This window comes from Chelonoidis abingdonii, chromosome 11 (genome assembly GCF_003597395.2).
Source record: "Chelonoidis abingdonii isolate Lonesome George chromosome 11, CheloAbing_2.0, whole genome shotgun sequence".
NCBI lineage: Eukaryota > Metazoa > Chordata > Testudines > Testudinidae > Chelonoidis > Chelonoidis abingdonii.
Genome location: NC_133779.1, coordinates 32995568 through 33011286, shown reverse-complemented (window position 1 = coordinate 33011286; position 15719 = coordinate 32995568). Strand labels below are relative to the sequence as shown.

General features: G+C 40.6%; 1 protein-coding gene across 3 annotated transcripts in view; it reads right to left on the bottom strand.

The window, feature by feature from the left end:
• The window catches only part of DOT1L (DOT1 like histone lysine methyltransferase), a 98596-nt gene that overhangs the window by 34245 nt on the left and 48632 nt on the right, over positions 1-15719 (bottom strand). For 2 of the 3 annotated variants that reach the window (XM_075070857.1, XM_075070855.1), the window contains exons 8-15: positions 15530-15585; positions 11529-11608; positions 7773-7841; positions 5911-6017; positions 4711-4752; positions 2752-2835; positions 1705-1939; positions 1091-1204 (exon numbers count right to left, since the gene is read on the bottom strand). In XM_075070857.1, coding sequence (XP_074926958.1) covers positions 1091-1204; positions 1705-1939; positions 2752-2835; positions 4711-4752; positions 5911-6017; positions 7773-7841; positions 11529-11608; positions 15530-15585 — 787 coding nt within the window. The remainder of the gene's footprint in view (positions 1-1090; positions 1205-1704; positions 1940-2751; positions 2836-4710; positions 4753-5910; positions 6018-7772; positions 7842-11528; positions 11609-15529; positions 15586-15719) is intronic. The other variant, XM_075070856.1, reaches the window with a different exon arrangement.

Here is a 15719-nt window from a genome sequence, read left to right as displayed (position 1 = left end):
GCTCTCCAGGTCTCCCCCGAGCAAGAACGCCATATCTTTTCCTCACACCATCTTTTACATCTGCAACAGATTCCCTGACCATTATAGCCTCACTGTCCTCCAAAACCCTGAGAGCATCTGATTTTGTTTTTCTACTTTGCTTTCTGGTTCTGGGAAAACACAGTTCTGCCCCCCATATTCCTTATTCATTAAATTAAAGCACCGTCTTATTTTAAAATAATGCAGAGTTGTTTCTGGACGAGCAATATCTGTCTGAGAAGTAGTACAGCTTCCTGCTGAACCCAGGCTCCTTTTCTCTCGTGCCACATGAGAGCTGAAACCCAGCCAAATGCAGTAAATGTAGACCAGAGCTTCAACTTCAGCAACATGCAAAAGAACGGACACACTGGCAATGGTGGAGGCTCGAAGAGAACTGGCAAGTGCTCCCTTCCCTTCTGCAATGTTATGTATGCAAGACAACCTCTCCTTAGTTATCAGAGGTTTAGCATCTTCAGTGCAAAGGTTCTTGTAACAAGCAACATAATTGCCAACATGGTCCAGATTTTTAAAGTGACATTTTATTGACTTGTGTTTTAGTGCTAGTGAAATACGCCATTTAAAAAGGCAATGGAGACTAAATCTGATTTATCTACAAGATACATACAGCATGCACCACCTTTTCCCATGCCCCAATGGACCTCATCTTTATTCTGAAGGGATTATCCCTAAGAGCAAAATGGCCTTGCATGGTACGTTCAGTCCTCTGCTGGAATTGCCAACAAAGGGAATATTAGGCCATTTGTTATGTAGGAAACAAAATAAGACCTCGCACCCCAACCAGTTTCACAAAGGCCAAACAGCTGCCAGGGTACTGATTTTAGGGGACCTCAGGTGAAATACTCCATATCCCATTACCAATATTTTGTGCTTCACTGTTTTGTATTAAAATATACCTTCCTTCTCCCAAAATTAAAGATTTGGTGTTTCAGTTTGCCTTGAATCTTTAGAGCACAGCAATGTGATACATGACAACCATCACCCAGACAGCAAACTGTGATCAACCCATTATTTACTCCTTTCATTCTCTATGCCTCAGGAGGGGAACTCTTACCGAGCAGCTTCTGTAGTGCAGGTGGGGTAGGAGTCACCAACAGTTGCTTAGATGAATGCCGTTGTACTTTAGGAGGTAGTTGGTAATATGGACTATGAGGTGACTTGTATGCATCTAGAGGAGAAAGTAATGCAGACCACGTTTCAATAAGGAAACACAGCAAATGAGGAAGATGCCCTTTGCCATCAGGGAATATGTTTTTTACAGCACAGGACCCAGTAACTTGGTTAAGACCCTCTCATGCAACAGATCAGCTTTCGAAATACACTCAGGATTTGTGCCCAACACATCAGTGAAGGCAAACTCTGTCAACCCCGCTGTTCTGCCATCACCTCACCCCTCCCCGCTTTCTGGAGACATCTGGATTAACATTAGCAGCCAGCTGTCTGAGTGTCAATCATCCCAGCTGGAAAGCAGGTGATACAATGACACCGTGCAATAGGAAACAGGGAGAGGAGGTATGCGAAACTGACTGGAAGGATTTAGAAGTCTATGATCTCCGAATAAAGAGCTCTGAGCATTCACTCTTAAGAGTAAACACTTTCCTGGACACTAATTGAGACTCATATGGAAAAAGGCTCTTCCGCTGAGAACTGCTGAGCTCCTCGGCTTACCCTGAGGAGAGGATGAGGGTGTCTGTGACACAGTTGGAGCATGCAGAAGCTCTAGTGCAGTTTGGTTCTTCTTGGTCTTGCGCTCTGCGTTTGCAGCATTCATTTTCTTGGGACGCCCTCGCTTCCGCCCTGCCATTTTCCTTCCTTTCTTACTAAGCTTCTTCGTATGTGCTTTGGAGGGGGATGTCTTTTTAACTGCATTTGTCCCAACTTTTTCTTCTTCAGCACCAGAATCCTAAAGAAATTTTAAAGAGAAAAAGCTGTCTAATATTTAGCAGTTTCCATTTGCAGAATCTCAGTTAAACTGTACCACCACCTTTTGAAATAAGCAAGTATCAACCCCATTTTACAGAAAGAAAACCGAGGCACGCAAAGACTATGTAATTTACCTAAGGTTACACAGAGTTAGTGGTTAGATCTGGGATTAGAATTGTCCCCGGTACCCAGTATGCTATGCTCAATCTACTACACTGCCTCTCCTCTGGATCTAGCCATTACAGAGCAGGATTTCTCAAACTGATTCATACAAACTTGCTGCTCACGGGGAGCCTTATTTCAAGCTACTAAACTGCACTGAAATAAAAGCTGAAGTCACACTCAAAATTTGCCTCCTATTACTTTTCCATGTGAGCAATTGCTGCTTTTATAACAGGGGTGTCAGGCAACTGTGAATAGGAAGGGAGGTAGCTTGTGCATTTATGGCTGGGAAAGCGTGTGGTCCACATACCAAACTATTAAAATGTGGCATGGCCCTTGAAAATGTTTAAGAGCCCCCACTCAAGAGTAAGGGCATGTTAACACAGTGAATGAGACCAGAAAATCTACTCTGGAATAAACTATTCCAGAAGAGCTCACAAACAGCACTAATTATTCTGGAATAAAGTGACTTTTATTGCTGAACAGTGTATCCATGCAGAGAGCTCTTCTGGAATAGATTTTCAGATCAAACTCCCTATGTAGACAAGTTTTTATTGTTGGTGCAGCCCACAAGCTTGCCTGATAATAAATAGAACATGTTTTTGTGTAAATATCCAAGAGAGAGTTGACCTTGTTTTCTTGCACCTTGGTTGGAGTAGTTGTGTTGCTCTTGTTTTCTCTTTGCTGACGACGTCTAGCTGCCTCTTGTTCCTCCTAAAGGCAATTTAAACAATGGCATTAAAAAACATCCACAAATAAGGCCAAAAGATAGGTGCTATATTCTCCCTTCTGAAGTACAGACTCCAATCTTGCCAAGCTAGTTCCTCAGGAATAGCCAAGGTTAATCACACTGACTAGTTCTTATATGTTAATAAATGACAGAACATCTTTTCTTAGTAAGCAGGAAGACACTGACTTACCCTCAAAAAGACAGGAGTACTTGTGGCACCTTAGAGACTAACAAATTTATTTCAGCATAAACTTTCATGGGCTACAGCCCACTTCTTCGGATGCATAGAATGGAACACACAGACAGAAGATATTTATACATAAATATATATCTGTAGCTGTAGCCCATGAAAGCTTATGCTGAAATAAATTTGTTAGTCTCTAAGGTGCCACAAGTACTCCTGTTCTTTTTGCGGATACAGACTAACACGGCTGCTACTCTGAAAACTGACTTACCCTGTTCCATGCAATAGCAGGTGGAAAAGGAAGACAACCTGAATTAGCTTTATGAGCTACACTATATTCCCATGGCACTCCTAAACAGCATCTACGCAGATAAGCAACCATAAGGGAGGGAGAGAGGGCCACAGACTTTCCACCCTAATGAGCAGGTCTTTGTACTTTTAAAAAAAGCCTCTGTTAAAACGTCATTGGCCTTATTTATAACCAACATTTCATGTATTGTTGCATCACTGCAGCATCTTTAAGGGCCTTACCATATCAAGTCATGAACCAACTCTTTGAAAGAGAGCCTAATTAAATCCTAGCCAAGTCTGTAGATAAGACAATCAAGATGAAAACCAGCTGAAAAAGCATGAGTCCTGCCCAGCCACTAAGGACATGAAACTCCACAGAGCTCCAAACACACTTCCTTGTACTCGCCAGATGAGGTTTAATGTGTTGATAATTCTACCAACTATAATATCTTTAGGAACTAAGTAAAAGTCAGTCAGGTTGGATTATGGTAAACTCAAACTCTCTCACAGTTAGCATCTTCATCACTAGCAGGCAGGAAACTGCCAAAAAATAGTTTATGTCATTAGTTCACAAATATTTGAAGACAAAATTTGGGGGTTTTCTCCATGCTTAGTGTTAAAATCTCTCTCTCACAAATTTGAAATCAACAGTCCAAAACCCACAAACCTAACAGCTACCATTAACCCCAGTCTCAAATGCCATTAGAGGTCAGGTTTGGAAGACAATGACTGAGCCCTGAGTCTTGACATTAAGAGGCTCCACAAATGCAAGATGTTTTCTAGATTGATACAAGAAAAGTCTAGCCATTTGTCACGTATAATTTACATCTAAGCCATCATATTTCACCACTATTTAACGTGTCTCACTAAATGGGACATATTAAGTCTCAAAAACCTCTTGAGTTTTGAATTCCATGCACTGCAGTAAAGCACAGTGATCAACGACATAGGTTACAGTTCCAAGTGGATGGTAGGTCCAAAAGTAATATCTGAGAGGGCCCTTCTTCAAAAACTCCCTAACTGACAAGACTCAGTATTGAGACAGGAGAATTAAGCCATCATTACATTCTTAAAATCTCGCCTGTTAATGTTATTAACATTTAATAATACTTTAAATACAATGCAAGTGGAAAACTGCAAGGGGTCTAGGCTTTCCTGATACATTTTTAAGAATTATTTTATTTGGATGTGCTGTCAAAGCACCACTGCAGTCACGAGTTAATTAATCATATTGGAATGAAGTATCTACAGATATTGTCTCTTGATGAGCTTGAAACATATTTCCCCATCTGCCTCCGATGTCTTTATAAGCTAATGCTTAAAATGATCATACTAGATGTTTCATTACTCTGAATACAGTATAAAAACATTAAACATAACTTACCCTGAGTTTTGGATTTTTGAGACTAGAAAAATAGTTTTCAAGCTGAAAAGGGAAAGATAAGATAGTCATTATACGGATCAGAATACACATGCGTAAAACATTGATTTCTAACAGGAGTACAAAATTGCAGATGTTCTGACAATTTTCCCCTTTGATAAGCTACATCAAGAAGCTATTCCCACTTCATTCTTTCTGGAAAGAAGCAAATGTGGTGTAGTGGGACACAGTCCAAGCCTCAACATGGTTTATCATCTCCAATGCAGCACATCCTTATTATAAAGCTTTGTGTTATATATCTCTAGTCACCAGAAGGTTATTTTCAATAGGAGGCAAATCTACTCTAGTACTGAACTAAAATAAAACATTTATCTCCATTCTCATGCATCCGACAAAGTGGGTATTCACCCACGAAAGCTCATGCTCCAAAACGTCTGTTAGTCTATAAGGTGCCACAGGATTCTTTGCTGCATTCTAAAATACACATCTATAACACAGGCAAACTAGAGCAGATTTACAAAACAAGATTGCACAAGCATGTTACCAAAATTCAGATCATGAAGGTGAAATGTTTCTCCACAAAATATGAGTTACATTTCTATGGACTTTGTTTATGAAGCAAAAAAATAAAGGTGACTGCACAGACACATTTAAGATGCCTAGGCTAATACTAAAGCAACTCAAAGTTTAATTCAGACTGAGAATTATCATCAAGTATCCTGATGCCCTAGCATGAGATGCTTCACACATTTATTAAACAGCACACACTGAATTTTTTTTTAATTTCCTCTATAGAGTCTTTACTCAGAATGAAATAGCTATTATGTAGGAAAAGCATCAGCAGAGTCAGTGAATTATAATGCTAGAGGAATTTATATTTCTTCATACGTAAGTGTATTTTGACTGGTTTATTTACATACAGACAACCACAGAGCTACACAGAATTGCATCCTCTGAGAAGCCTGCTGCACTGAAGGAATCAAAAGCTAACTATAACAAAGCTGAAGTGGAATTTGGATGTGTGTGTGCATGCTAAGAGACTAAGCTGTGTGAATAAATTGTCCCCCACCTCCAAGAGCCATAATGCATGTCCATAAATGGAAAAGGAAGATAAGGAAGAACCCCAAGAATTCCAGAGTATGAGACTAACATGACGCTTCCAAGGGAAAAATGAAAGTTTCACTGGCCTATGTTTATACTCACTATGGTGCGATCAATAGTATGCAGGTAGTAAGAAACTGGTTTCCCGGTCCATGAAACCGACCCTTTCAGTGGTGATAACTCCACAACTCTCATTATAGTGCCAATATCTGAAGGAAAAAAGGCCAGTTAGGAAATCAAGGTGAGCCCCATTTCCCACTCAAATTTATCAAAAGTGAAAGTGACCCAGCAGTTTCAGAACTGTGTTTTAACATAGTGAAGGTAGCCTTAGCATACTGAATGCCTTCTACCCAGCCAAGCCAGTCCACGCAGGAACTCTGATCAGGTGCTCCGTGGATTTAACTCAGTCACTCACTCTCACACAAACACAAAATGATCTATGTAGAATAAGACGCAGAGCCCTAATGCCAAGTGAGTAAATCCTTTCCTAAGAATGATATATTCAGTCATATTATATGGTGCTAATTAACTGCTCAAACAGACCTGGAAACACTGTGGTCTAGTTTATATATTTTAAGTAACTCTGTACTTTTTCCACATATCACTCCTGAGTTTAGGTAAAAATCTCTGATATGCAAAATGCATATTTAGGATATACAGTGTATTGTTTTTATTCTTCTTGCAGATACTCAAGCATTCTGGAGAAAAAGTAGCTACAGTGGGCTTTCAATCTGACAATGAGCCCAGCTATGCTTCCAAAATAACTTGTTCAAGGAACCCACTGACCAGACAGCTACAACAGCATAGACAAGGCCTTACTTTTGTTGGAAAGGGGTCACATATCCAGGCTAAAGCTTTGACTGCAACCAAGGCCTTAAACGTAGCTACAGAATACTACTGGATCCCATCTACATAACAAACTGTAACCACCAAATGCCTGAGTGAATGGCATGACTGTGTTGGAGAGATTACAGATACTTATTTCTGGTGAAAGACGCTGATCCAACAGAGTCTGAATGTATATGAATATTATATACGGCCAAATCTGAGGTTTAGGATACAGTCAGTATGATCACTAGTTTAATCAAACTTTTTACAGTTTTTGGTCTGTTCCAAAGTCTCCCCTCTCACCATACTCCATTTAATGATTTTTCCCCCTCCAGCAGAGGAATTAAGACTGTCCCAAAGAAGCTGGATTACAAAGAGCTTTAAAAGAAGGTAACATTATTGTCACCAATGCAGTTTTATTAACTAAGCATTTAACAGGACAGATTTTAAAAGCAAAGCAATAACAGGGGGCAGACTGTGCCCCAGCTGTGTCACATCAGGGCAAAAACTGGTGAGATGAATGCATGAAGGACCACAGAGCAAGAGAATGCACTTTCCTGTTATGTCGGGGAAATGCAGATTTTGGTGCCATGGGCTCTAAGTAGACATTTCCCTAAAAGCTACCATTTTTTTTAAAAAGCCATTAAGATTGGAATGAGGCCCAGGCTTAGAACATTTGCAGGCATATTTATTTGATATTGTATTTCCCATGTAAATTAGTAATTGGATGAGATTAGGTCCTCTAATTGAATTTCCACACTTTCTCTCTATACCCAATATTTGAAGGTCATTTCCTCTGAGGCCTTCTTATCTGAATTCCCACAGCAGTTTGTTTTTAGGGAAAGTAAACTCCAATGCAGAGGGTTTGTGAAAGGGAGCCATTTTGGTCAGTATGCAGCAGGCTGGATAAGATTAAGTGCTGATGACAAACTTTAGCTTTTAATACGCGCAGTCTCATCAATACTATGAGAGCTGTGACATGTCTCTCTCTCTGATATTTGGAACGCACCTGTCAACTTGGTGTTTAACTTTAACATACAATAGTAGCTTTCTACTGAGCTTTTCCCCTTTAAAAAAAAAGTTATATATTGAACACCATACAGTCACATTTAAGCAAAGAGAAAAGCCAATCTTACCACTCAAGTTTCGACTGTTTATTCTAAAGTTTAGAGGTGCAAAAGGCTTTGAGGACACGATTCTGCCACCTGGGAAAAAAGATACAAGTGATCCAGTTACCACTATTCTTTGACAAAAACCCTTTGGAGAAAGTAAGGGCTATAGATTGCTTTATATTTAGTACCAGAATAGCAACCACGAGCAATTGCACTAACACCACTGAATCACTTTAAAAAAGCTGGGGGAAGGGGGGGAGACTGTGTTTGTTTCTGGTAAAGATATAAAAACACTGACAACATCCAGCTATTCAAATAATGGTACCACCAGGTGGCCCTTAGACAGGGCTTTTCATGTACACATCTCAAAACATTCTACAAAGTATAATTATCCCCATTTTATAGGTGGGGAAATATAAGCCCAGAGGCTGTGACCCAGGAACCTCTTACTGGCAAGGGGCATGCAGGGGGTGCAGAGGGTTAAAGGAATCTCCGGAGTGTGATATTTGCATTCTAGCTCACCAAAAGAGAGTCACCTGAGGTCTCACATAAAAGCTGATGTCACACTGATTAGCATCATTGCAAAACCCAAGCACGCTTATTATGCAAGGAGTCACATATATACACTGAAAATTATGTTCTTAAATTCTGTGTTCAGGGGCTAATCACTGCCTGAAAAACAGATTATCCAATTGGGTGTTTAAATGTAAATTAAATATTGTATAGTTCTCAGCGGCTCCATCCACCAGTCTGAACTGAATGCTAATGAAGGATTGTGAGAACTTCAGAGAGAGATAAGTGGGGCGGGGGGGGGGGAGACTTGGGTGAGTGGGGGTGTTTACTCATCAAAGGTTTGCTCTGGAATATTCAGAGATAAAGACAACACCTTTGGCACGCTTCACTGAGGAAGTACATGGACAACAAGTTTGCTTTGTGCAAAAGGGGTCTCAACCAGGTCTGGATAAAAATGAAGAGAATAGCACGGGGGTGGAAAGGGGTGTGATAGACTTCTTTAGACAGGAGGTTAACCACAGTTTTGTCTGTAGAAAGTGTTATGATTTTGTTTTAAATGTAACCATGTGTTTCTCATATTTTTACTCACTATCACTTGAATCTCTGATCTCTGGGGGGAGGAAAAAAACATTCTTGTTTTCACTATAAATGTATCTAAGTGCTGTGGTGTGAAGCAAAGTGGTGATCTTGAGCTGAATCTTACAACCTCTGGGAACAGTACGCTTGGTAATTCAGTGAGTGCTCAGTGGAGATGGGGCTGGACATTACAGGGAACACTTACAGGGTTCAGGGGTTCCCATCACTAGCTTGTGCAGAGGAACTGACACTGTACAAGGCAGCACTTGTGTTGCCACAGGCTGGTGATTTCAAAGAGCTGATCCACAACAGGCACAGGCAAGACTGCTTCACATTAAGGGCAGGTCGTGGTGAGGTGCCTCACAACCCCGGATACTACCAGGGAGCATCACAGAGATGAAGTGCCTTGTTGAAGGTCCTAGGAATGTAGGACCGCAAAGGATCTCCTGGGTCACTGAGTCCAGTCCCCAGCCACCAATTAGAGTTGGGAAGAGCACCCAAGTCTCCTGATTCCCAGTCCAGTACCCCTACCTACTGGCACATGATGCTTCTATTAAATTAAATACAAATTAAAGCCCAACTCTGAAGTAAAGCTAGAGAATCAAACATACTGAAACTCTTCTGGCTTTGGTTGGTTTGTGTCACAGCTACAATGTTGTGGAATTTATTTATTTTATTTATGCCTAAGCTTGGCCTCACAGGGAATATTCCTGGGTAAGTTTCACTTCCACAACTACTTAGAACTGTGACAGCCCACTCTACACATTTGCCTTACAAGAGCGGTTAAATAACTAACTATTTTTGTACTATTTGTCACAACCAAGTTAAATTGTCATGTGTCTGAAGGACTGAAGGGCAGGAACAAAGTACCCCAGCCAAGTTAAAGACCATTGTGACATCGCTGGACATTTCCAACTGCTAGCTTTTACAGCCCAACGTCTTAGGAGAAAAAAACCCTGAGGATTTAACAGTAACACTTTCCATGTTCAAATATTACCTAATTAATACTCCACACCCACATGACATAGGTAAGTATAACGATCCCCATTTTAAACAAGAGAAACGGATGGACTGAGTGACTGCTCAGTGGCACAGTACTACTGAACTCTGGCGATTCTGGCTTCCAGAGCCATGCCTAATCCATGAGACCACATGGCCTCTCAAACTACAATTCACCTAATGAATTTAGTACTAGTTGAACATGCTGAATTGATCTTGCAGTGTGTCTATACTAAAAATAAAACAAAACCAAAAACCCATACACCCCGGCGCAGTGAGTTTCTCAGCCTGGGTCAACTGACTTGGGCTTATACTACGGAACTAAAAATAACAGTGTAGCCATTTGACCTCAGGCTGGAGCCTGGGCTCTGAGACCCAGTGACCAGCATGGGTCTCAGAGTCCAAGACTCCAGCCAAAGCAGGAATGTCAACACTGCACTATACTACCTACTATGCTACCTATTTTTTGCCCTGTAGCACAAGCCCCAGTTAGTTGACCCAGACTCAGATTTGCTGCTACAGGTTTCTTTTTGCAATGTAAACACACCCTTGGAGACCGAAACCTTATCCCTGCCAGAAGAGATACAGCAGGAGCAGAGGCAATGCAAATTGCCCCAGTCACCAGTGTCCTTAAGGCCTGATATGAAAGGTCACCTATAGGAAGAGAAGGTAGTCCAGTCTCCAAGTCCATTTAGATCTTGGTCTATTTACTCAGACAAGAGGTAAAATCTCCAATTAGTTGCCATTGTGGTGGCTGTCCACAAGGAACAGAATGGAACCCACCAACCTGGCTTCAGATGACTGTAAATATATCATCCCCACCACCACTGAGTATCTGAACCCCACAGATAGATGCAGAAGGATCAGTTTCCTCATTAATAACCCCCTGAACCATCCAAACCCAAGCATACCACCACTGGTATAGTGCGTAATAACCAGAAGAAAAAATGACTGAACAAAACAAAATGAGACCAATCATTTTGAACAGCGAAATTGAGTAAAGTGTGAAAAGCAAACTAGGATGAAAAGATTAATGGTTTAGAACTTTCAGTGCTAATCAAGGGTTAATCAAGATGGTTCTTCCATCTTTTCTAATCTGTGGGCAAATTTGCAGGACAAAGATTTCTACCACAATCCTTCACTGTTTGGTTCTCAATGCGTTCTTCTATACAGCACAACAAAGGGCTCTGCAGACTGTAGTTTCAGAAGCACAGATCTATGGTGTTAGTGCAGGTTAGGAATTTTTAAACATAATCTTAGTGTTATTTTAAGTACAGAACAAAGCTCTTTGAGCTTTAGATGTTGCCAAACTTGCATATAAATAGAGTATTTAAAAACTGAAAAACACATTCAGGATTAAATATTCAAAAAACATTATGAAAGGTGCTGCCATGGAAATGCCCTTCTGTCATAGAAACAATTTGCGTTCATATATGGTAGGAACATTTAAAACAACACAATAGATCTTCTGGGGTGTCTCATGATTCCAAAAGACTTTTAAACTGGAAGCTGGTTGCTAGAGATAGCAAATCAGGAACAGACAGCATGCTGCAGCAGCTAGTAAACCCTGAATCTACTACTGCACAGCAAAAAAAGAAAAAGAAAAAGAAAAAGAAAAAAAGGGTAGAATATTCAGCAGCTCCCACAGTGAACAGGAAACCAACGGAAAAGAGTTTAAGTTCGATTTGTTACCTTCCTTCATGTTTGCAAATCGCTCCTTCAGTTGGTGATCCACCTCAGGACCAAAGGCAAAATTATTCACAAAAATAACACTGCAAGATAATAGTCTAGTTATTAATAGGAACAGACAAATGGCATCTTATTTTACATACACTGCTACCTCCATGCAATCAGCTACATTCCACGAATGATGCTCATGGTTCTGAAATAAGAGAATGTTATATATCCTGAGGGCATATAGCTATTTTACTCGAGAAACAGAAGATTTCTGCTTGTAAGCTACACAAAGTAATAAGCTATAAATAGCCAGTATTCACAGTACTTATTTGCTGAAACGTTACATATGAAAAAGTATCATATTATAACACTTCCATTCATTAGATCAGCAGTTTCTGCACCATGAATTCATAAGTTAAGAACTACACTAGGAAGTTTCACTATTATAGTATTAAAAGTATGTTCATCATGCCTCCAAATTGCCTGGTGGCCTTTTTACAGTGCATATGAACATACCTACTGCTAACATGTTTATGACACTTGTTAAATCAAACTTAAGGAGCAGTGACAGCCCATCTTGACAGACACCTATTGAATCCAATTATACCTTTGGTAATTTGAAGACGTATTTACAAGTAATAATTTATTTACAAAATACTCCCTGCCCCCACAAATGGTGAAATTCTACAGGTCTTTTCACAAGGTTAATACTAAGGCATTTAGGTTGAAAATCTTGTTCTCTTAGCTCTTTCTCAACAAGCCTTGCTGTCCCTAAGGCTGTCTTCAGCTCTATCCTACACTGGAAACATTTATGTCTTTCGTGGTTGAGGGATTAAATCTTGCAAGGGGCTCACCACCCCCCAAAAATATTTAAGCCTTGGAAAGAAAAAATCAAACAAGTTGCTCGAAGACATGGCCATGTAAAGATGAAAAGTGTCATGAAGTGGAAATAAGAAACAGGACACATTACAAATGGAGAATACACATGTTACACTGGGTGTAACTTTGAAAGCATTTAACTTTGGGTTGGATATTGTGTTTCCAAATGTTTTCTATTCCCACTGGCTTCAGTGGGAAATAAGGATGCTTGACACCTCTCAGAAGATATTCAGCGCTTTGCAGGATCAAGATTTTCAGGACTTTTTTCAGCCAATGCCATCTATTTTATAAGAATTTATTTCTTTGCAAGTGAAACTAATTTGGATTCTTCTTTCCCCTTCTGGTGCCTCCATGCACCATAACTTAAAGGACACTAAGTTTAAGAGATGAAGCCAAAACTATTTAAAAACCACAATTTAAAAAAATCTATGCCAATAAAAAGAAAGATCTTTGTTCTGCCCACACCTGCTCTTACAAATATGGAAAACTTTTCTGGCAAGCAAGACCAGTATGGGCTCCTTTCATCCTGCTTCCCACCCCTATGCAAAAAACCATCTCCTGAGCATGGCCACATGTACTAAAGTCCCTAGAGAATTTGAAGGGGAAAAGAAATAAAAGTCCACTGAAATCTTTTTTTAATGTTCATTCTGATGGAATATTTACTATGCACATTGGAGACCAAAATAACTTGACTTTCCCCTTATTTGGTTTACTGCCTTTTCAGTGCAGACTGCTAAACCACAAGTGCAGACAGTATGAATAATAAATGCCACACATCTTGCTTAAGCATCAGTGGTTCTGAGAGCACAAATATGAATGAGAATTGTACATGTGCAAAAGTGAACATGCATTTTTAGGAGTTTGAACTTTTGAAACTCCTATTATCGGCTTTGTCAGAAGCACAATTTAGATCAGATAAGTGATGCTGTTGGATCAAGGATGGCATCATAAAACCCTTTAACCAAATGAAATAGCTAGGAGTGCTCTTAAAAAAATCGAAGTGGCTATCATCATCATGAAGGCCATCACCTAGGATGCTCACGTAGCTTACAACAGAAAATGAAGGGGGAAATTTCACTTGATTAGGAAATTGAGCTGGGCCAAAATAGCAATTGATCAATCAAAAAATTCTTTAAACAGTAGATGCTGATCAATTTGCATTCACAAAACCTCAAATGACTAAGGCTTGAGGATGAAAAATTAATTTTTTGCTTTAAGAACTTTTGTGGCAGGGAGGAGATGGTTGTGGGCTGGTAGGAGGACAATCAACTGCATACTATTCAAAGTAACAAAGAATAGCACCATTTACTGCCACACTGTCTCCATGTGCAATAGGAAACAAACAAACAATCTATAGCAGAGGTCTGCTCAAGGCTAGGCCTGATCTGGACCCAAGCCCCAGAGGGTCGAATCAATTTCCAACCTGAACCTGATGCATTCATGCTGCTGCTGCCTCTTCTCCCAGGGATCCCTCTCCTCCTCCTGTCCTTGGAGTCAGTGCGGCAGTGGGTGCAGGAGCCAGTGGCTGCATGCCCTGCTCCTGCCAACAGCTGCCCCCATTGCATTGCTTGTGCTGCAGAAGTGAGAGGTGCTATGACTCCTCGGCACACTCACTCCATTGCAGTGTGTGTGGTGCTACGTAACAGTGGCCAGCAGAAGCAGGGTATGTAGCCACTGCTGCACCACCCCATGGGCCGGAGGAGAACCAACCTTACTCGAGCCACCTCTGGAAATCAGGTTCTGTCGGGCTGCAGAGCTCTAATCTAAAGCCTACATTAAAAACTGTTCCAAAGAAGCAAAGAATCCTGTGGCACCTTATAGACTAACAGACGTTTTGAAGCATGAGCTCTCGTGGGTGAATACCCACTTGGTCGGATACATGTAGTGGAAATTTCCAGGGGCAGGTATATATATGCAAGCAAGAAGCAAGCTAGAGATAACGAGGTTAGTTCAATCAGGGAGGATAAGGCCCTGTTCTAGCAGTTGAGGTTTGAAAACCAAGGGAGGAGAAACTGGTTTTGTAGTTGGCAAGCCATCGTGGCTTGCTTCTTGCTTGCATATATATACCTGCCCCTGGAAATTTCCACTACATGCATCAGACAAAGTGGGTATTCACCCACGAGAGCTCATGCTCCAAAACGTCTGTTAGTCTATAAGGTGCCACAGGATTCTTTGCTGCTTTTACAGATCCAGACTAACATGGCTACCCCTCTGATACTTGTTCTAAAGAAATGGAAGAGAGCTGGAAGGGGTATAGAAGGATGTGTGTGTAAAGATGCAAACAACTAATAAAGCAAAAGCAAAACCACACCACACTGCATGGCTGGGAAAAGTCTGCCCACAAATTAAAAGGCAGCCCAAGAAGTCTAATTGGGATACATAATAAGGCAAAATTCAGCCTGGCAGACGCCTTTCCTGAGTGTGCTCTTAAACATGGTCTTGGAAACTGTCCATAATTTGCCACAGGCCTGAAGATTTTCAATGAGCCATTTTGTCAACTGTTTTCCATCTCTCCAAGAAAGGGGGTGGTTTAGGAGCACATCTGCCATTAACAAATGTCTCTTTTCTATCCATCATGGGGTACATGATTAGTATCTACTAATGAGGCTCTAGGAACATGAAACCTTTCACAAAAATGTAGGAGTGTTTTGAACCATGACATTTCCCTCTTCAGCAGCAGTATGCTAACAGTTTAAAAAAGACTCCATCTCTAAATACAGATCTTCAGTTTGGGTGAATATTCAATTATCCAAGAGGATCAATGCAACAGAATGGCCAATTTCAATTAGCTCAGCCTTACTATCAAGGTAAGCAGCTGTACCAGCCACTCAAGCTGGTGCTTATGCCAGAGTCACTGACAGACTAACGGAAATGCAAACACAGAAGGGATCTACTCTAGCTGTGCAAGAGGAATTTATGCTGGGAACTCCAGCTAATACTTCTGGGAATGCATGAAAACCCATTCCTCCAGTCAGGTATCAGGTTCCCCATACTGCTAGCATGGAAGCTCACGTATATGCTTTAAATATTAGCTATAGAAATTCTGTATTATGAGTTGGCTATTCTCCCAATTTCCATTATGATACACTGACAAATATTAGAAATTCATAAAGCCAAAATCAACTGTTCTACTGTACCTTGTGTTTGCAATTCTTTCTTTCCATTCTTCTGAGAGGAAGTCACCTCTTTCCAGCTACAAAAAAAAATAGACGAAAATTTGAATGTCTCTTTCAGCTTTGTACATGGCAAGGCTAACATACTAGACACAGTGATGCTGGTTATGAATAGGGCAACTTGAAATTTTCAGGAAATGCCTCAGGGAGAAAA